Source organism: Mustela nigripes, chromosome 14 (assembly GCF_022355385.1).
Source record: "Mustela nigripes isolate SB6536 chromosome 14, MUSNIG.SB6536, whole genome shotgun sequence".
Taxonomy (NCBI): Eukaryota; Metazoa; Chordata; class Mammalia; order Carnivora; family Mustelidae; genus Mustela; species Mustela nigripes.
The window spans coordinates 54,258,102-54,281,388 of NC_081570.1; the positions used below are offsets into that span (position 1 = coordinate 54,258,102).

A 23,287-nucleotide genomic window follows, 5' to 3' on the forward strand; every position below is an offset into this window, starting at 1 on the left:
ACAGTAATTGTAATAGTATCAAAGCATCCAGCAGCCACTTAGTACTGCTGATGTGCAAGGCATTTGGAAAACATGGGCCTCTTGAGTACCTGTTTTATGGTTTCATTATTTAGGGGAACTCTTGCCAGGCTGAGAACAGAGAGCGGACCTGGGAGCCTGGCAGCTCGAGTCACTGGCCGCTGGGCACGTGTGAGACTCAGGTGCCAAAGGCATCTCAGTTAAGAGGGCTTCTGAGGAGGTGAGCTATTCTTTCCCTTCCCATGCCACTGTCCTAGGTAAGCCTTTCCCTGTACTTTGTTGATGAGTCTTAGAATAATAGAACATCAGAGCTAAAAGAGACCCTAAGACATCATCTCTTCCAACACATGCTTTTCACAGCTGAAGAAATGGAGCTTAGAGAGGCTGAGGGGCTTGTCTAGGGTGAACGGATGATAAACCTGGAACGAGAACCCAAATCTTCCAGTTTCGGTTCAGAATCTTTGCTCTTGGGAGATGGTTTCACCCTGACTGTCTCAGTGCAAATGCGGGATTATCTCCTTAAGAGCCGGCCTTGAATCTGCACAGAATTCCCTGGACAATGCTTTGGTTGTCCAATGCTGGACAACCCTGAAAAACATTTTTAAGTGGAATACAAATTCTAGGATGCTTAATTCTCTTTTTCAGTTTTTGGAACTGGGGATCAGCTTAGAGATCATCTTTAAATGACCTGGTTCATTTCTCTACGCTTCAGTAGACGCGAATGCACACTTCTGATGGAAAGCTTCCTTCTCTAATTCTGCCGGGCAGCCCGTCCATGTTTCTCCGGCTCTCCCACTGCCCCAGTGCAGAGCCCTGTGCCAGGGCTTCTGTTGACATAGCACAGAAGAGAGGCTGAGCGTGAGATCTGGAATCAGCAGAGAATAAAGATCATGTCTGCAACTTACAAGATGCTCAGTGACTGTAAATCTACGTTTCCTTATCCATAAAACGGGGAAGATGATGCGTGCCTCATAAGGTGTTCACGTTGGCAGGGTGTGAAGCCCTTAGAACAGGGCCTGGCGCGTAGAGCTCTGTCAGTTCCTTCATTGTATCTCCATTCACACAGTCATGTGTCTGCCTCCCTTGCTTAATTATGACCTTCTTCAGGTCCAGAACCTTGTCTTGGTTGGTTTTGTTTCTGTGGGGCCCTGGAAAGTGTTGTTTGGTACATGATGGATACTCAGTGTTTCCAGAAGGGAGGAGGAAAGAAAAGGGAAGGGAGGAGGGAGGGAGGAACCCTTGTGGGATGCGGCTGAGCTCCAACCCAAGAAACCAAAGACCTGGCTCCAGGCCCTACTTCCCAGTTGCTAGCAGTGGAGTGTTGAACTAGCCACTCAAGGTGTGTGAAACTCATTCTCTTTATCAGCGAAACGGGTCTCCTAATATTCGCTTCACAGCATCCTTAGGAGGGTAATTTGAGACTACACGTGGGAATGTTTTATAAATTGAAATGGACTTTCTGAATTTGTTACGAGTATCACATTGTTATGACAAGATCTGCCTTCTCTGTCCTGTTGCTTTTACCGAATAATTAGTTAGCCACTGTGCGGTGATGCCGGAATATGGAGTAGAAGGCACGGTGTCAGCGGGGCCGCAAGGAGGTCTCCGCCTTCAAGATGTTTACAGCATGGACGGGAGGTCAGGACCCATGACTTCCGCGCCCCGCCATGAAAGGTAGTCCAAGAGATCTTTGGGGCAGGGGCCCTTGACCTCGATCGACCTACCTCAGTGAGTGCCCAGCGGCTGTGGTTTCTGAGGTGACCCCGGCTTGCCCGAGCTCGTCTTTGGAATGCTGCCTCCTTTGTGAAATGTCACCAGCGTCATGTTCTCATTTCCCTCATAACACACATTTTAAAGCAGCAAGCTGTATTCCCCGTGACGTAAATGGTACAGTGGCACAGCAGCCGGGCAGAGGGTGGCCTGATGCCAGCGGAATAGAAAGTCAGGGGGCTGATTTCTGGCAGCTCACTTCCCCACTCTGAGCGCCGCAGATGGGGACCTGCTCTGGGACTTTCATCTCCCCCCTCCCATGCCCAGACCATCTCTTTCCTTAGGTATAAATCCCCAAGTGTGTAGGTCTGAGAGTCTCTGGAGAAACACAAATAAAGAGAAATTTTGTTTCAGTGCCTTTTATACTCCATCAGGGAGCCATAAAGCCTTTTCCATGTGAAAGCAGCTCCTTATTATAGACACTCCCTGAAAGCATTGCCTAATTTCCCCACATCCAAATGCAGACTTTTTTAACTTACCTTTTTCATCTAAATGAAGTGCTTAAATGGATGTTAAGCCTGCATTCTTAACTCTGGAGGCTCGGCTTTCTCCACAGTGTTTAGAAGGTTTAGCTCACGTGGGTATTGTATTAGTCTTCTATTGCTGTTGTTTTTTTTTTTTTTTTTTTTTTTTTTTTTCCAGTCAGAATGTCTTCTATTGCTGTTTTAACTAATTGCACAAACTTCGTGGCTTAAAACAATACAAATCAAGGTTTTGGCAAGGCCGTTCCTTTCTGGAGGTTCTAGAGGAAAATCCATTTTCTTGCCTTCTTCCAGCTTCCAGAGGCTGCCTACATTCCTTGGCTCTTGGCCCTATTCCATATTCAAAGCCAACAATGGCTGGTTGACTTTCTCACATTCCATCACTCTGACACTGACACACCTGCTTCCCTCTTCCACAAAGACCTTTATACACTGGGTCTTTGGGGATAATCCAGAGCAATCTCCTTATTTTGATATTAGCTCATAAGCAACCTTAATTCTCTGCTACCTTAATTCTCCTTTGCCACGGGAGATAACATATTCACAGGTTGCAAGGGTTATCAGGAACCCGTCTTTGAGAGGCCATTGTTCTGTCTACCACAAGTATTGAGAGTGACGTCAAGATCTCAGGATGTCTGTGTAGCAGTGTTTGGCAAATATGGCCCATGGCCAGCCACTTGTTTTTGTAAATAAAGTTGTTTTTTTTTTAATTTTTTATTTTTTATAAACATGTATTTATATCCCCAGGGGTACAGGTCTGTGAATCGCCAGGTTTACACACTTCACAGCACTCACCAAAGCACATACCCTCCCCAATGTCCATAACCCCACCCCCCCTTCTCTCAATCCCCCTCCCCCCAGCAACCCTCAGTTTGTTTTGTAAGATTAAGAGTCACTTATGGTTTGTCTCCCTCCCAATCCCATCTTGTTTCATTGATTCTTCTCCTACACACTTAAGCCCCCATGTTGCATCACCACTTCCTCATATCAGGGAGATCATATGATAGTTGTCTTTCTCTGCTTGACTTATTTCGCTAAGCATGATACGCTCTAGTTCCATCCATGTTGTCGCAAATGGCAAGATTTCATTTCTTTTGATGGCTGCATTGTGTAAATATACCACATCTTCTTTATCCATTCATTGGAACCCAGCCACGTGCATTTATTTATGCATTGTCTGTGGCTGCTTTCATGCTTAAAGGGCAGCTTGAATATTTGCCATGGAGACCAGATGGCCTAGGGACCTAAAAGGATTGCTCTCTGGCCTTTTTAAAAGTTTACTGACTTTTCTCTGTAGCACCGCATCTATCTCTGATTTGACTATACCTCTATAGAACATCACTCAGGGAACTTCTGGATATCTTCTTCCTGTTTTCCACTCGTGTACCTACCTCCCCTAGCCTGCCTCTCCTTTTCTTCTTCCCCTCAATGCCACAAAACTACTGAACCCTTAGGGTAATTCCAAGCACTATTCTGTGTTGTCTCTTGGCTTTGATACATACTGATCCCTTTGCTTAGAATGCATTTACCTTCTTTTTCTATCTCCTGCCAGGCAAGCTCCTATTCATCCTTTAAAACCCTCTCAAGGCATAATTACCTCCAAGAAGCCTTCCTCAATACCCCTACCCAAGGAGAAGTAATTATACCTATTCTCAAAATAGTGTTTGGAGATTATTAGTGCCTTGGTGGCAATGACTGCTCTATTTATCCTTCTTGGTAGTCCCTGTGCCTAGCATAGAGGCTGATGTATTATGTATCCAATAAATATTGGTCTAATTGAATAGTACTTTAAATATTGCTAGTCAGAGGTGAGGCACAATATAGTGGCAATAACAACACATTCTATAAAAATTCAGAATTGGTCTCCAATGTTACATGGAGACTGGATGATCTTGGAGATGTCAGTTCTCTTCTCCTAGCCTTTGTCTCTTTGCCTATAACCATGGAGCTGGGTCTCTAAGATCCTTCCAGCTATAAGGGTTCTCTCCACTATGGAAAATTTGGCCTAGTTCCTTGCTGATGCTAGGGATAAAGAAATCCCCTGCCTTAAGTTTGTGTCCTGCAGAGCTGGAAATCACCCAAGACGTGTATCACACGTGGCATTGCTTTGACTGTGTGGCAACTGGGTACTAAGGAAATGGGTAGGAGGGAGTGGAGGAAAATAAGGAGTTGGTGAGATAATCTGGGGGAATTATGAATTTGATATTAACCTTTCTCCAGGAACCAATTAGAAGATAGACACATGCCCTCAAGAGCCATGTCCAGGTAGTATGTTCTCACAGTCCCTAACCTGTAATCCTTGTCGTAATCCATACCTGAAGCTCTGACCATTCACTAGAGACCCATCCCAAATCCTGGTAGCCATATGGGAATCACACCAAACTCAGGGTGGTCTTAATGTTTCTCCCTCCCCCTCCTCCAGATCCCTCACATTTGTTCATGGTTCTGTTCTTAATGTCTCATTATAAGATGAGAAACCTTGGTGACCATTTTGGACACCTTCTTCTCCCTAGTCTCCTATATACCATCTCTTATGAAGATACATCTGTTTTCTTCCAGGCATTACTTAGAATTTAACTCTTTTCTTCCCTCCTGTTGTCACCTTCTATTCTAGCTTGCATTGTTTTAAACTTAAATCCCTGTCCTAGGGTCTTCCTGGGGTCCCTAACTTGAGCTTCGTCCCATTGAGAACCATCTGATTGGTTGGCCTAATTGTTGGCCTAATTGTCCTAAATCCCCACTTTCCTCATGCATTTCCTCTGCTCAAGAATCTTCAGGAGTCCAGACTCCTCGGCTTTGCTTCATAATTAGACCCACTCTGACTCTCGAGCCATTTTTCTTCAACACCCGCCTTCTCGGTAAGACATGTCTCCCCATTGCTTTGCATTTCAGCATGGACCCCATGTATTTCCTTCTATGATGACCTTTACCTGGCTCTTAATGAAGTTCAGTGCACTGCCACCAATATTTATTAACCACTGTTCTGTTCATAGTACAGCCCACCTTTGCCGCTCCCAGTTCTTCTCCACTGGTCCAATCCCCAGCCCATGGTGTGCCCTTGATGTTTTCCTTCTGTGTCTGTGTCTCCCTGCTCCCCTCCCACACATACCCTGAGGATGGCAATGACTATGTCTTGTACTTCTGTGTATTCCCCACTGGGGCCTGCCATTAAGTCCATATGCCCAGGCCACCTTTCCAGCCTCATTTCCCATCTCCGTTCTGGCCTGTTCTGTCTTCTATACATTAATGATAATGCAATCTACTTCATAATGTTCTTTGGAAGATTAGAATATTCTCTTCAGGCCGATTCTCAATTGATTACTGCTATCATTAACAACATCTGTCTTATCTGTCCTTCCCATGGTCCTTTGGTTTTTGGCGTGTAGGCTCGTGAGCATCTGGAGTTAAAAACCAAAGGGATTTTTATCACTACTAGACATAGGATTGCTCTTGCCCCTATATCCTGACTGGAACATTCCACCCTCAACTGCACCCATGTGATGGTGGTTATTGCATTTGATTTTGCCTATATATAAGGCTAGTATTTATTAAGTGCCTGTTGTGTGCCAGGTACTGTTCAGGGTTTGCCATTAGTAAATTTCAGTGGCCTTTTTTGTAGATGAGTCATTCCGCCTTCCTCATCTCAGACCCGGCCCTCCCTCCCTAAGAGGAAGTGTGGTATGGGAACTGCAATTCAAAGTTTTCACTGAGGGCTTGGTCCTGAGCCTTGGCCATGTAAAACTCCCTCGTACTCCACCCTCCCCAGTTCTCCTGAGGCCACCAGGTGCCAGCTGGGGCCTTCTGTCTGCTGGCTGCCTGGGTTATTCAGTTTCAGAAAAATAACTTCTAATCCAAGCTACAACGATTTGAAATTCATTCAAAGTGTAGCAGTCATTCATTCATTCAGTAAATTCAATCAGTCAGTAAGTTTGATTCAGTAAATGTTAGCTAAATTAAAGTAATCCCTCAACTAGACTGACTTAATCTCAAAATGCCTGTTGTATGGTTCCACAGTAAGCTTGGGTAGTGTAAGCTACGTTGGAAAAGATCATCATTCCCTCGTTTGCTCTTATTTCGAATAATACGAAGTCTCATAATTCAAGGAAACTTTTTAAACGAGATGACACAGTGATGGGTGGTAAGTGCCAGAAGAACCACCATACCAAAAACAAAACAAAACAAAACAAAACAAATTAAACAACAACAAACCTTGGCTAGAAAAGCAACTTTTAAAAAAAATCACTATCGGAACCTATTATCTAGGTTATGCTGCTCTGAATCTGCGTTAAATGGATACATGTGTGAAGCTAGAGAAAAGAGACCAGAATGTCAGAAGTGACACATAAAACATTTACAGTCCTTGTCTGTATGTGTGTGTTCAGGGGGGAGATTGATTTAAGCCAATATTTTTTACCTTGCCTGCACATTTATGTTGGCGGGATTTCACTGGTAAATATTGGTTTAAACCAAACACTGAAATCTTTAATCACGGTTTAACAGACACTGCATTATACTGTACTAGACACTGCGTTGGAAAGGGAGAAGCAGAGAGAGTAAGCCCAGCTTATAGCTACCATCCTTCAAAGATAGAAAGGGAACGTTAGAATTAAGTGAGACTCTTCGGTAGAGATGCCAAGAAAACCATTGCTGAAATACAAAATTTTGTTTTTCTGCAGTCTGGAGTTGAGTTCAGTGAAGTGACGTAGTTCACAAACCAGGGGAAATTAGGGCAAGAGCGGAAGTACTGCTAAATCAGGAGAAACCAGCCAAAGGAAGCCGAGCTGCCTGTGCCATACGGGGTTGACTTCTTCTATATTCTCCGTTTTTGTTTGCTGCTGTGTCAAGTTGGGTTGCCATGAAACCTGCGACCTGATTTTGTATTTTGAGGCATGCTAGTTGGAAGTTCTGAACCTGTCACAGAAAACAACAGCTCGTCTACCTGCAAACAAGGCTGCGAAAATCATGCTATTCATCTTTCTTCCCACACACACCATGCACAGACCCCATCCTCAATGGAACTGCTTGAGTTTATTCATTCTGTGTCTTCCTTCACATCCAGAACTCCATAAATCACCTGGAGAGCCTGCAAGACTCGGTCTCTGTTTCTTCCTCCCACCCCCACCACACCTGCACTCTCCACATTCCCACCTGTCTCATTTCAGACACAGCCCTGGGCTGCTTAGATGCTTCTAAGAGTGTCATCAAGAGGACCAGCTGTTTTATCTCTGAAATCTGTGATTATCTCTGTTTAATTAAATCACTGGGCCCGCATCTGGGGGTAGATGATGATGAGATTTGGAAGAAGCAGGGACCCTGCTGAAATCAACAGTCACCTCTACTGGTGACTGCCTGAGGGGAATACTGTTTTTATGTGTTTCGTTTAGTTTCCTTTGGTTTTGTTTGGTCTCTTTCTCTTTCTTTGCTTTTCTTTGCTTTCTTTCCCCCTCCCTCCCTCCCTTCCTTCCTCCACTTTAAAAAAAAAAATGTTTCTCATCAGATCCCAGGAGAGTTTGAGGTGGAAGAACTTATAGGGGAAAAAAAATTACTGCAAATGAGACTCAGATAGGGTGGTTATTACCAAACTTGGCTGAGAATGGGGGTCATCTGGACCAATTCTAAACGGTATAAACTGCCAGTGGCTACCCTGGAGAGAGACTGTGTCAGTACTTCAAGGTTTAGCCTGGGGATCACCCCCAGGAGACCCGAATCATGGTCAAGTAGCAACGTTAGATTGAGGCTGGATTAGAAACTGAGTTCCATCATGGATCCAGTATAACTTTGGGCAGACTGTGTAAACCCTAAGGCCTCAGTTTGCTCACCTATAAAATGGGAATAATAACTACTTAATGGGGTTATTGCAAAAATTAAATGAGATAATATACAAAGTCTCTCAGATTAAAATAAAATGAAGCCCATCCCAATGTCTCCCAGGAATTTAGCAAACAGAGGCAGTCACGGAGGCATTCCTAATGGCACTGGAGGTAGACTGCCTAAGTTTGAATTTGGACTCTACTAAATCTGTGACCCTGGGAAAGTTACTGAATTGCTGTAGTGTAGTGTGTAGTGTGTTTTTATCTGTAAAATAAAATGATCTATTACATATAAAATAAGACTCAGGTCATGAAATTTTGATGAAGATAAAATCAGTTCATGAATGTAAAGTGCTTAGAAAATGCAGCTGGTACTCAATGAATGTTAACTATAATCATTATTACTACCTCTCTTAAGACAAGCATCTGTGGGGTTATGAATGTTGGTGTGTTCAAGTCCTAGCTATAGGCTGTGATCTGTAACAGTGCTGTCCAACAGAAATATAGCGCCAGTCACATAGATAGGTTTAAATTTTCTACTGAATGCATAAAAAGAAACAGATGCAATTAGCTTTAATAATGTTCTTTACTTAATAAGATCTACAATATTGTAATTTCTACATATAACCAAATATGAAAATTTACTGAGCTATTTTGCATCAATTTTTTTTCACCCGAAGTCCGTGTAATCCAGTGTGTATATTACCCATGCACACTGACTAGTTACATCATATCACATCGGACCAGCCAAGTGTTAGTGCTTAGCAGCCCCACATGGCTAGTAACTTTCATGTTGGACAAGACAGAAATTCCAGATTCTAAAGCAAGTCCCTTTGCCTTGATGAGCCTCAATGATTTCATTTGTAAATATGGAGATGACTTTCATGGCTTTGTTTGTGGAAAAAAATGAGCAAAATTGAAAGTGCTTTGTCAACTAGAAAGACTATATGGAGTCTTTCTGCTCTCTACAACACTTGACTGTCAAATGCAATGCATCCTCACTCGGTGAAGTTCCCCAAGTCCTGGGTGAGAAATCACCCAGGAGAGCACCAGGTGAATGGAGCTTTCCTATAGATAGCTGGAAGAGATTTGGCTAATAACGTCCTGAGAGCCAGGAAAATTTCTAGCCCTCTTTCATTCTCCACCTACCATATTTACTCCTAATGGCAAAAACCTTTGCTTCTACTCTTCTACTCCCTATTCTTGAAATTCCTTTGACAACCTTCATACTCCAGCCAAAAACAGGGTTAAGGTATAAATAACCCTTCCACTCCCTCTGATAACACCCTAGTTTGGGACCCCATTTCTTCTTAAGTCCTAACTTTTCCTGATATTAATAATTTATCAAGTGCTTATTCTTTATTCTATCCTATAGCCCTTATAATTTACTGCTATCAGATCAATAATTCATTTTCATATAGGCATCCTTGTAATAGCAAGAACACTGAACTTAGAGTCAGAAAGCCTAGATTCAAGTCTCTAGGTTCTGCATTCTGGATTTGGAGTGAGACACTAAATCTCCCTAGACATCAGTCTCTTCCTCTATAAAATAGAGAGAATAATGCATCTCTCATAAGCTATGGTGAAGATTGAAAGAGAGTATACATATGAAAGGAATCTATAACTGCACAGCATTGCACAACTGTAAAACAGTATTAAGATATTTATAAACTACTTTGTGTGTGCCATTCTTCTGTTGAACAATTTTCAATAACTCTTCATTCCCTGACAAGTAAAGTCAGATACCTTAGTCTAGCATAAAAAGTTCTTCAAGATTGCCTTGACCACCCTACTTTTACAAATTTATTCCACTCTGCTCCCTTACTAAAAACCCAATGTTCTAACCAAATAGGACTGTTGTATTTGATCTCCCCATACAGAACAAAGTGGTGTAGTGCATTTCTAATTTTAAACCTTTATTCATACTGTTCATTGCTTTACCTCATTTTTTCCTCTCTCAAAATTCCATTCATTCTTTTTTTACCCAGCCAAATCTCTCTTGATCTCCCTTTCTCCTATGTCTTTAAGATCTTTCTGTGCTGCCTCTAAACTTACTTGTATCTTTCTTATGACAGTTGTCAAAATATTTGGAATTCTAGTATCGCTTGATGCAGAGACCTTCAGTAAGGAGCTCTCACAGCTCTGCAGTGAGAGTCAAATAACAAGTTCTTCATGTGATTTTGCAGAAGTCTCCTTAGATGTCCCCCATATTAAAACTAGCCAGCCAAGGGACACCTAGCTGGTTCAGTTGGTAGAACATGTGACTCTTAATCTCAGAGTCATGAGTTCAAGCACCATGTTGGGCTTGGAGCCTACTTTAAAAAAACAAAAAACAAAAACTTAACCAACCTAGACATCTAATCAAGATATGAATGCAAAAGAAATGTAGAGCCCATTAATTGTGGTAACTTGGAATAAATCAGTAAAAAGGGTGGTTCGTTTGATGACTAATAAAAAAGAAAGTATACCAAGAACAACAATTCCTGACATTGTTTCTCTGACACTGTTCAATAACAGAGGCCCCATTCCTTTGGGTTAATCGATATTTCATCTATTGGTATGTTGGGCAAGTCAACAGGGCAAACAATATTTTTTGAGCTTTTACTAGATGATAGATGCTGTCCTGCATAAAAGATCAGGCAAGAAGATATGTTCCCTTCTCTCAAGAAGGTTATCGAGTGGGTGTGATAAACCAAGAGAAATAATTTAAATGAAATATGGTCAGTTGGAAATAAAGGGAAGGGAGTTTAATCCAACCTCAAAATATTTAGAAAAACTTGTAAGCGATATCTCTGGACTGAATCCTAAAAGAGAAGTAAAAATTAGCCAGGTGAATAAAGCTGGGAAGGGCACTTCAGAGAGAGTAGAAAAAACTGCAGTCTACCTCAGTAGTAGAGTTGAATACTTCAGACTTGAGGAAAGTGACATAATCATCCAATTCACATCCCCCCACCTCCCCGCACTGATTTTGTGCTTACCAAGCAATCTTATGAATAGACATTGGTCTCCCATGTCAAGGAATGTGGAATGACTAGATGACATGAAAAACTCCCCCAAATTATTACTCTCTCTAAATTGTTTGGTCTCTTCTCAATTTCTTGTGAATTGGACTAATATAAACAGAACAAAGTCAAATCACACTGACAAAAATCACATTCAGGACCTGTAAAGCCGAAGTGACTGGGAGTTTTGGTCACCAGCCAAATACCATCCTCCTAGAGGCTGTCTGGTTTCGGCTTGTGAGCATCTCAAGCCTATTTACCTGACTCCTTCTCCATGGCTCTGTAACTCTAGGCACAGCAGCTCCTGCATAGGTTTCTGCAATAAAATAAATAATAATGCTACTAGCAACTGGCATGAATACTTTACTAGGTGCTGGGTACTATGCTACGTGTTTTGATGTGGATATTTCATTTACTCCACATACAACTTGGTGGGAAAGATATACAAAGCTGTGGGAAGGATGAGGAAATTAAGGCTTAAAGAAATGAAGTAACTTGTCCAGGTTCACACTGCTAATAAAACAAATGGCAGGGCCAGAAATCAAACTCCTATTTGTCTTCCTCCAGACCCTGGGTTTTTAAGTACAATTTAGCTGGCCTCCTTTCCTGCCTTCAAGTTTATTCTTCAAATTGCAAGTGGACGAATCTTTTTAAAATGCAAATTTGGCTAGGCCACTCCTTTGATAAAGCTCCAAAAAGGTTTCCCATTGATTTCAGAATGAAGTCCAAAGTCCTCTCCATGGCCTTCCTTGGCTGTGTACAACCTGATCTAAACTTCCCATACTATTCTTTTTCTCTCTGTGTTCCTGCCAGGTACTGCTCTCAGTTCAGTAAGCTTACCCTGCTGTTATCCCTGTCTAGAATGTTCTTTCCTATTTGTACCCAAGGGGGTTTTGTTTTGTTTTGTTTTGTTTTAAAATATTTATTTATTTATGACTGAATGAGAGAGAGAGAGAGACAGAGCTGGGGGAAGGACAGAGGGAGAGAATCTGAAGCAGACTCCTCACCTACAGAGCACTCAATCCCGAGACCCCAAGATCACAACCTGAGCTGAAACCCAAGAGTCGGACGTGCAACCGACTGAGCCACCCAGATGCCCCTGTACCCAATTCTTACTCCTTTGAATCTCATAACCTTCCAAGGCACAACTACCCTGAACTCCCTCTGTCACATCCCCGCTCCTCAGATTTTTGGGTCCCCTGTTATCCCTGTGGCAAATTCTTAGGACAATCTACACTTCTTACTAGCTCCTTTCTCAATTTTAATTAAGTAAGTTCTTGTGTAATTGTCTATTTCTGCTAGAATATAGGTTTAAAATAAGCAAAAACAATGTCTGTAAAATTTACCGCTATATCCTCAGAGTTTCCTGCTGAGCCTAAGATATAATAGGCACTCAAAAAATCTATTCATTAATATGGTGTGTATATATGTTGGTATGTGCATATATGTTTGTGTGTATATATATATGTATATAGGTGGACATTTATAATAGCGTATATAGCATATATTGTGTATGTGTGTATATGTGTGTATATACAGACATATACATATATATTACATAATATATAGACATATATATTACACAGCCATAAAAAAAGATGCGTTACCATTTGCAATGACATCGATGTTCCTAGAGTGTATTATGCTAAGTGAAATAAGTCAGATTTAGAAAGACAAATACCATATGATTTCACTCATATCGGGATCTAAAAGAACAAATTAATAAACAAACAAAACCCAGAATCAAACCTGTAAATAATAGGGAATAAAATGGTTTCAGGAGATGGCGGTTAGGAGGAGGGGGGGCAAAATGGGTGAAGGGGAATAGGAGACACAGGCTTCCAGTTATGGAATGAGTAAATCACAGGAACAAAAGGCACAGCATAAGGAATGTGACGGATGATACTGTAATTGTGTTTATGCTGACAGATGATAGTTGCATTTGTGGTGAGCATAGCATAAGCTTTAGAGAAGTTGAATCACTGTGTTGTGCACCTAAAACTAATTGTGTGTCAAATCTACTCAAAACATTTTTTTTTATTATGTCATGTCCAACAAACAAGAAATAGTCAATATTTATCCAGTACATGCTGTCCTAAGCATTTTACATTTATTTACTAATTAAATACTACAATCTATTATAGAGTTACTGTTTTTATTCTCATCACAGTGGGGAGGAAACTAAGGCATAGAGAAGTTAAGTAACTTCTTTACTGTTAGGTAACATTAAGTGGTGATATTGGAATATGAGTCCTGGCAGTCTGGTTCCAGAGATCAAGCTTTTAACCACTATTATATATTCTTCATAAATATCTCTTGCATATATTTAATGTATTAGAAAAATATTTGGATAGCAACTTACCTTCAACTTTGATCAATTTCTTGTGTCGCTGGTCTTTAACACTAACATAGGCAGACAGTGAAGTTCCTTGAGCACTTTTTCCCACTGATGATGCATGTTATTGTCTAGATGAGTACAGATTCCCATTAGTAAGCAAATGCCAAAGTCAGAGTCCTTCTGAAGAGCAGGCCTCCATAAGGGGAAGGACATTGGAAGAGGGGGAGGTAGGGCAGAAGGCAACAGAGGTTGAGGCTGGTGCATCCAAACAACAATTTTGCCCTAAGCCCACCTGGGTGAAAGAAAAAGTTGGACCATTTGTTTATAACAGGCCCCATGGCTTAGTAAAAATTACCATGGAATTTAATTAAAATCAGAGAAGTTAGGTTCCCTTCCTCCCTCCATCCTTCCTCTCTATTTCTCAAATCATCTCTCTCTCTCATTGGATGATTGAGCAAATCATTAAACACCAACAAGCCTCAACTTCCTCACATGCACAATGGAAGATTTTAATAATGCATAATAAAAATTTCTATCTCTTCTTTTCAGTCCCTTAAAAGTATCTTCTGATGAATGATCATTGATATTTTTGATTGGGGAAGGAATGGAAATATATCACTTGTGCATATATTAAATTTCTAATTATGACAAAAAATAATTTCTATCTCATGGGATTTATTTTTCAAGGAAAAACTAAGATTTGCCTGTGAAAGTACTTGGTAAACTGTCAAGTTATATGTGCAAAAGCTAGTTGTGACTGGAGGGTTTTTTTTGAACTTGTAGTCTTAGAGGAGTTTGCTAAAGAAACTGGCATCAAAATGACCTACTTTTCACTGTTATTTCTCTTGAGGGCTGTGAACCTCCTCTTCTACGAATCCACCCACAGTGAAATCCCTGTCATATGCAATTGCAAAGTTCCATATTTATAAAGACACATTGACAAAGTCCTGCCTAGAGAAAGGCCGCATAGGGCTTACAAGCTGCCTTTGGAAGAACTGTGTTACAGAATGTATAAATGTCTTCCAGTTTCTGTGATTTGTTCTAAGAATAGTTTACTCAAGGTTTATGCAACATGCTTTCTCGAAATGTTGCACTCCAACCCAGGTAGATTTCATTTATCACATATTCATCAGAAGAAAAGAAATACCTTTGGACATAAGAACTTAAAATGAAAAGAAAAGTATTGCTAGTAAAAGGGAAAAGGTCATATCCAAGACCACTAAATAAATAGGCCAATAGCCACAACTTAACACCTTGAAATAAAGAGGCTGATTTCCATATGTATGAAACTGTTTTGCATTTTAACAAATATTGCGCTGTGAGGAGCAACGGAGGAATGAAATAAGCCTGCTAACTTCAAGGCACAAAGAACCTAGAGAAGACATTTATAGGGTTAGAAGCTTGTGGCTAAAGCTAGAGTCATAAGCTGAATACAGAGAATCCAATTAATACACGCTTCTCACTTCCAAGGATCAGAAGAGTGGTTTCTTAGTTTCCCTGATAAAGGTCTTCTTTAATATTTTTTTCCCCGCTGTGGAATCCTTGCTTTAGAAGTTTTGTCTACAAAAACAAAAACTATTTAAGGGTAATAATTAGTCTATCAAATTCAAATTTTAAGCTATTTTCTAGAGCCTATTTAATGCTATTTCAGTTATTATGGTATTCAAAATTAAGAGCTAGGGAAGATCTTGGGATACTTTTCCTTTCAATGTCAAGGGTTTCCTTTATTTTGGGGTTTAAAAGTGTGGATTTTCTGTAACTCTGTGTTCCGTGTTCCGCCTTCACAGAGCACTCCCGGTCGTGTGGGGGAAAGCTCCATGCTGCTTTGACCCCAACCCATGTGTCTTTGGGCCATTGCGTAAGGTCATGGTGTAGTTTGGATACTGATCAAAGGTACTCAGCCAGGTGATGGGGAGAGTTGAAATTCAGCCCATGCGTCACTTCCCAAGCTTTCTGCCCAAATGCTGTGTCTGCCAAGAGAGGGCACATTTTTCTAATTTTCACCAAGGCAATGTATGCATTTGGGACAGTGGGCAGGGGTGGGGAGGAAGCTGCTAAGGCACCCAGTTTCAACAGATGGACCATTCTGGAGAATGGGAAAGGCATTTCTTATATAATCACTCAATGCAATGGACCATGTTTTGTTTGTCGCTGTAACACCCAGCCCCTAACATCAGCCTTGGCATATACTAAATACTCAGTGTATTTTGTGGAGTGAATAAATAATCAGCTCTCTTGTACAGTTCTCTACAGCTGAAGGTCCACTGACTGGTCTGGTGTTATCAGTCAGGATTCAGTGAAAGCAGAATGATATATCAGGCCAGATCTATATTTTAGAAGTGAACACCAACAAACTCTAACCCTACCAAGAGGCAGGTCTGTCTGAGGTCAGACAGTGGGAGGGACACTTCAGGATTTCATGGCCACTTACACATGCTCCTCTCCCTAGGACCAGGCCAAAACTCCACCCAACTCAGCTATCAGATATGTGGCAATCTATCTGCAGGAAAGTAACCAGAAACAGGGAGAGGGCTGGGGATAGGGGAGACGGGGTCAGGGCAACAAAAATTTCCTGACACATGCTAGCACTGTATCAAACACTGGCATGGGTTGCTTCCCTTCATTCTCATAGCTGTTTATGCCGTCTTCCTGTTTTACAGGTAAAGAAGGGGGCGTAGCCAGGATACCTTGTCTGAGGTTACACTGCTCATAAAGGAATGGCACCCTCAGGATTTATGAACGTCTGGGTCAGACTGCCATGTGAATTTTGAGTTCATAGGAGTATGCTGGTGTATGCAATATAAACTAACATTTGGAGGAGGTGTTTCTCAGCTGTGCTGGATTTATTCGAATTCTGTTGATATCCATTGCTATAGTTCAACAAAAGGAAAGGAAATGGGTGTTTTTTTAAAGAAATCCTGTTCTTTGTTTTTTCAAGTGGGCTTCCCTAGATAGGACTATCTGTTGAAAGCATGCTTGGAAAATCAGAAAGATGGAGAACAGTGTGCAAATCACAAGTGTTAGGAGGCATTGAGTTTTCATAAAATGAACACATTCATGTAACTAGTCGTCAGAGGAAGAAATGGACCATTACCAGTCCCTGTAGAAGCCCTCCCACCCCTGCTAAGTCCCTTCCAGTTACTAGCCCTCCACAGTCACTAGTATCTTGACTTCTGATATTGTAGATTCATTTTTGCCTCCTTTGAACTTCGTATGTCGAATCCCATTTTTATGCACTTTGCAATATCTGGTTTCTCTTGCTTGATATTTATATTTATTAGAGTCATCCCTTTTTGCATGTGGAGTTGTTCTGACTAATTTAACTACTACACAACCTTGCAAATAACTACCAGCTTTGCTACTGGGAAGAGTTAGTTGGGTTATGTGAGGCAGCTAAATAAGAGGTTATTTACATTTCTTTGTTGTGTGCTATCTTTGGGTAGAAAGTGGAATGACTAGATTGATAGGTTTTTGATATATACAGAGCTATCTTAAAATTGCATTTAGAATGATCCCTAGTATCAGGAATCTAAAATAATAAAACAGATGAAAACTGAGAGTAGAACGGTAGTTGCCAAGGTTTGGGGGAAAGGGGCTTGGGAAGGTGTTGATCAAAAGGTCCATAGTTTCAGATATGGAAGTGAGTTAAGTCCTAAAGATTACTGTATAGTGTGGTGCATATAGTTAACAATAATGCATCATATACTTAAAAATTGGTTAAGAGGGTAGATCCTATGTTAACTATTCTCATAACACATGCACACACACAGAGGGAGGGAGAAAGCTTTTAGAGGTGTTGGTTAAGTTTATGTCATTGTTTATGATGACAGCTTCACAGGTGTATGCTTATCTTCAGACTCATCAAGATATACATATTAAACATGCACCACTCTTTTGTATGTCAATCATATGCAATAAAAAATGCATTGAGTTATTGTGTAAAAAAATTGTATTTGGGCTATAATGTGATGCTCGCACTTGCTGAGTTCTCATCTGCATTAGAATTATGACACTTAGGGTTTCAAAGTTTAAATGATACAGGTGTGGAAGGGGCCTCTGTCTCCACTTTTCCCAGAGATCAGTGGGAAAATTGCACTTGCCTACCCTGAGTGAGGGGCCAACTCTTAGGGCACTTGAGGTCTGTTATTAGCTGGGCCACTAACTTCATTACTGCTAAAATCTATTTCCATGTTTTCCGGCTATGAGGAGTTAGCTCTTTGTAACCAGACTGAGGTTTCTCATTACCCTTTCCCATCCCATCTCTGGGTATGTCCTTTCCAACAACTCTCTCTCTCTCTCTACACACACACACACACACACACACACACACACACACTCTTCTACTGGCTTTGTGTGGGGGAAAAAACTGGGGAAATTGGAATGTGGGGTAACCATTAGCTGAATTGGAAAAGTATTAAAACAGAAAAGGGGCTCTCATTGACCGAGGAAAAGAATAGAACTCAACAGTTTGTATCATATGATCTCCATGTGCATATATGAACAGACATGCTCCTTAATAATGGAGATCTTAGTAAAAATGTGACTTTTTACATTTTTATCATTTCAAATTTTTGCTTCTCTCTAATTCTCTCTAAGGTACCTATATCCCATCTGTAATAATAACTGTGCTATTGACATAACATGCACAATACTTAAATGTCAACAGTTTTGTGTGCATTCTCCTATTGTACCTTCCGTGTGATAATAAGGTAAGTCTTCTTCTTAACCCTCATTTTCAAGATAACGAAATTTAGTCCTAGCACACTTAGGTAACTTGCCTTAGGTCAGCCACTGAAGCAAGATGAAGGACCAGAACCACACCAGGTCTTCAGAGTAAATACTGCACAGCCTTCCTGTGCTACTGACTGCGTTAGATACAGCAGAAAACGGAAGAGGAGACTCAAGAAGGTGACAACATTTAAGAAAGCAGTTACACAGTTTTAAATAGAAAATACCCAAGGGTAAGACACCACTTTAAATCAGCATTTTCAGAGATTTGTGCATTTTTAGTGCAGAGCTGAATCCTTTAGTTCATAGACCAAGATACGGTCTTGCCAGGAATCTTGCTCTAAATAATTCAACCTCTGACTTCTTGGCTTGTGCCTTAAGGTAAATTCGAGATAATCATACCTCTTTGGTGGCTATCACAGAGATGTTGCAAGGATAAATGAGTAGTGTGCTTGGCGCTCCTTTGGGAAGAGGGCTTTATGAATGCCACATATTATTACCAGATTAATATTAACTATAATTATTTACCCATCTTCTCTTCCTGTTTCTCAGGGTCAAATGCAATACCTACCAGACTTACAAGAGGAAGTAAATGTTCCTTTTCCACTTTCTTAGAGGGAAGGACACATAGGAGGTTGGTTTTCCTTGTGCCTTTGGAAATTTGTGACAAATAGGGCCACAAGCTCTGCATTGAGAGCAGGTGATAGGACCATGTAGAGTCAACCCCATGACTCTACGTGGTCCCATCACCTGCTCTTAGCCCCTTGAGACTTGCTTCTGTGGCATTAAGCATTGTTCCTTCTCAGAGCCATCTTTGCAAGACAGGAAATGACCAGTTTCACGGGCAGGCAGCCTGTGCAAGGTGCAGAGAGCCCCACATCCAGCCGGGCCATTCGCTGCTGTCTTGAATTTTATAATAATTTGGTCTTTAATCTTGTGTTTGGAAGTGAAGTCTGAGGGGAAAATAGAGTATACCCAGTGGCTTGGAGCCTTGGCTCATATGCTCTCATACCCTTTTTCAGCCACTTGCCTGCCTCCCCTGGACATGTTCTCAGCTACCTGTTTCCCGGATTCCCTGGCACCCCTAAATTCATCCAGCGTCCCTTATCCTTGCCATCCGCTCACAGAGGGGCCCTGGGTGCAGGTGCAGAGAGGGTCTGAGTTGGGCATGTGTGACTTGCCAAGTCTCAGATGGGGCATGGTAGCAGCCATCCTGGACTGGGCTGGCATCTGTACCAGGGGAGATGGGCTATGTCTTGGTGGGAGGGAGCCTCTTGTCCTACCCTGACCTAGGTATCTAGTATGCCTCAATGCAGAGCTTGTAGCATCCTTAGGAACTGACTAGCTGCTGTGGAGTGAGGCGTCAGTACTGTGGGCAAGAGAAATGTCTGACTTCCCCAGAGCATCAGTCTGGCAGCTAGTGGTTAGGGGTACCTCCATAACTTGTGAACTGTCTGTTGCCCTAGTCACCAGATACAGGGCCCGGGGTCCTGTGAAGTTCTGCACTCTTCTCATGGTATCCTTATGCCCGAGGGAACACAGTATCAGAGAGAAAATAAAAGACAGCAGACCACGCATTAATTGTGCTGAATGTGCCATAATAATGTAAGATGTCAACAATAGGGAAACCTCAGGGTGGGTTATCTGTGAACTCTCTGTATTTGCTTTGCAACTTTTCTGCAAATCTAGAGTTATTCTAAAATAAAAAGTTTATTTAAACAAAAACACACAAACAAAAGACCACCATGACAAGGTGAGAGAGAGACTCCAGAAGAAAGAAAAAGAGCTTCATACTTTCCGACATTCAGCAGCACTTTTCTTGCTGTTTGAACAAGGAGCTCTCCCCATTTTCATTGTGCACTGGACCCTGCAAATTACATAGCTGATTGGGCCTGTAAACCCCTTCTTGGGGTGCACAAGTCCTCTCTCTCCCTTCCTGTTCCTCCCCACTCCCAAATGCCAGGCCTCTGGGTTACTGGATTAGCACTAATAGTTACACTCCTATGTATTGCTCATCTACTGAGAGCTGGCTACCGTTACCAGAAGCTTTATATACTCTGTCTCTAATCCCTTTATAACTTCATGAAATAAGTATTCTTATCTTTATTTTAAGATGTAGGAAACTGAGCTCCAGGATCGCACTGTCAACGGTAGAAGAGAAACTCAAAATACATGAGTCTCACTCCAAAGCTGGTGCTCTCTCCACAGTCTACAGATTCCCCATTCAGTCTCTGGGTAGCCAAGTATTTGCAGGCTGCTCAGGCAGGCACTTTGGTCTCTGTTCCTCTGAATATTTACCGAGTATCTGGTAGGCGGTAGGGTCTAAAATGGGACACAGAGTCTTGACTATATATTAAGAATCTAAAAAGGAGGGGCATCTGGGGGGCTCAGTCACTAAATATCTGCCTTCAGCTCAGGTCATGATCCCAGGGTCCTAGGATCCACCCCCATTTGGGGCTCCCTGCTTGGGGGTGGGGGTGGGGGTGGGGTAGTCTGCTTCTCCCTCTCCTCCCCCTGCTTGTGTTCCCTCTCTTGTGGTCTCTCTCTGTCATTCATAAATAAAATCTTTAAGAAAAAAATAAAAGAATCTAAAAAGGAGCAAATCCTCAATAACTTCCACACTAACTTCAAAAAACTTTCCCTTAAAAAATACTGTAGCTACAAAACGAACTGAGGGTTGCTGGGGGCCAGGGGATCAGGAGGTGGGGGTTATAGATATTGGGGTGGGTATGTGCTATGGGGAGTGCTGTGAAGTATGTAAACCTGACGATTCAGAGACCTGTACCCCGGGGATAAAAATACATTATATGTTCATAAAAAAATAAAAAATAAAAAAATAAAGATTAAAAAAATCAAAGGTTAAAAAAAAATGTAAAAAAAAAAATACTGTAGCTGACCACAATAAGAAAGGGCAGTAGGGTAAGGGCCTGTCACATGCATTGGCTGGTCACGGGCATGTCACTACTGTACCAGTTCTGGGAGCTCACCTGTGCTTGTGCTGGGTCACAGACAGTAGGTGAGCTGTGCATTGGTGGATCTTTGAAATGTCCTCCTCCTTCCTAGTGCTTCTGCTGCTATAATTATTATAATTCCATTGTCAACCCTGAGTGGAAATTGGATCCCTTTTTTCCTTCTCCATGAAGGGAAATGGGGTAGATCATCTTACAGTCCTTTTGCGTTCAAAAGGTCATTGTCCATTCAAAAGTCCATTCAAAAGTCTCAGAGCATCTTAGGTACTAAAAATCGGGGATTGTGATGCAGAAGACACCAAGGTAGTAAAGCCCAAGTAATTGAGAAGTACTTGGACTTTTCCTTTGATGAGAGGCTGGGGATGGGATGAGAGAGTTCTGGTAGTTGAGGAAAAGCTTCCTGGGAAGAAGTGCTCTCTGGAAGGAACTGGGGGCGGGGCAGTTGGAACGCACTACCGAGTAAGCCATGAGATTCTGCACGTTGAAGCAGCCCAGCAAGACTGAGGAGGGAAGGAGAAGAAGGTTATGTGTAAGTCTGGCTTCAGATGAGTTTTACTGAAAACACTTCAATTCTCGTCTGCACATTTTTGAGGAGTGTGAAAAAAAAATGGAGGAAGTCACCTCCAGTGGTTTTGTGGCTTTTTAAGTATGACATACAGGATATTGAATATTAACCCCACATTATCCTGAGGTGTATGCATATTTGAGGGATAAATAAAACATCTGTTCTCAGAAGTGTGCATCTGTGGACAAGCAATCCCAGTCCCCTGGGGTCTCTCTTGTGCTAATTCTCTGTTCTGCTTGAAATGTGAGCGTCACACACAGAAAATGTCAAATAATAATAAAAGGGTATGTGGTCTCCCTTAGATTTCTGTGTGAACATAGGAAATATGTATTCTAAATTTGACAGGAATGTATGCCATCATCTCTGTAATAGAATGCCATACAAGATTTTTAATTTTATTAGTGCCTACTGTGTGTTTGCATGGCAGAAAGCTTGATGGAATGAGTAACTGTTGTTCCCCTCAAAATCAGGCACGGATGCAGGAGAGTCTGACTGACTTTTATCACTGTCTGTAGCCTCCTCGTTCATTCATCCAGCATTCATAAAGTTAATTCAGTGTTTATTAACATAGAGTTCTTAAGTCAATAGTCTTTTGAGTATTTAGTTTAGACTCACAAACGTTTGGGTATGGAGTGACATGTTGTGACCATTCAGAAAGAGCTTTATTATCCAGTAACACATTTGATCTTAAAAACAATATTCTTTGAATGGACCACCAAGAAGTATTTCCAGAAAGTCCTGAGTTCCACAACCACAAATCAGAGCCCCCCCCCCCACCCCCCCGGACTTTGATCCAAGTGAAAATCTGCTGTGTTCACATCAGGCTCCACCTGAAAGTCCGGTTCAGAATTTCCCTGTGACCCTGGCAGTTGCAGAAGAGAAGTTTTAAGCTTTGTTTAGTATAACAAGAGCTGCCTACTGGGGCCAGTAAACGTATTCCTGTAAAACTCCAGTTTCTCTCAGACCCTCTCCTATCAGGGAAACCTCATCTTACCTTTCCTTAAAGGAGGGATTCAGAATTGGGGAGGAAGAGCCTACACCTCTCGCTTGCGTGGGTCAGTGCTTGCCGAGTTAAAAGTTCCTCCAACATGTACACATGCCTGGGAATGAATGACTCTGTAGCCTTCCAACGCAACTCTGGGTCCCCCCGCCTCTCCCATGTGGTCGACGGTGTGTGTTTCGTTTAGAAGAAAAGCAGAATGAGAAAAGGCTTTCCTCATTTCTCCTCCAGACTGCAAACACTCAGAAATGACATCACGCACCCTAAAGAGCCCCAGGATGACTAAGGCAGCGAGAGCCTGAGAAAACTCACTGCTTCTGCCTTTAGTTTTAGGACGCATGTATGCAGATGAGCAGCTAAGAGATGGTTCCCCGCCTCCTGCCTCAGAGGAAGTTTCTTGGTAGATCGCGGACACCTCATCCCCGCGGGGGGGCGGGGTGGGGGGAGGCGCGGGGGGGGGGGCGGCGGGGGGCGGTGGTGAAAACTTGGCACCAGCCGTCCCGGGCAGAGCACCGCGGTGATTTGTTCTCCCGGTGGAGAGAGCTGGAAGGAAGGAGTCGGCGCGCAAATAATGAAGGAGCACGGGGCCACCTTCAGTAGCTCCG

General features: G+C 42.0%; 1 protein-coding gene across 7 annotated transcripts in view; it reads left to right on the forward strand.

Moving 5' to 3' along the window:
• Window positions 1-23,287, forward strand: part of PDE4B (phosphodiesterase 4B) — a 551,888-nt gene that overhangs the window by 487,575 nt on the left and 41,026 nt on the right. The window contains exon 1 of one of the 7 annotated variants that reach the window (XM_059375026.1): window positions 22,664-23,082. The exons of the other annotated variants lie outside the window; for them this stretch is intronic. Within the exon in view, the coding sequence (XP_059231009.1) occupies window positions 23,046-23,082 (37 nt within the window). The 5' untranslated portion in view covers window positions 22,664-23,045. Of the gene's footprint in view, window positions 1-22,663; window positions 23,083-23,287 lie in introns of those variants that run through there. 7 annotated transcript variants of the gene reach the window in all.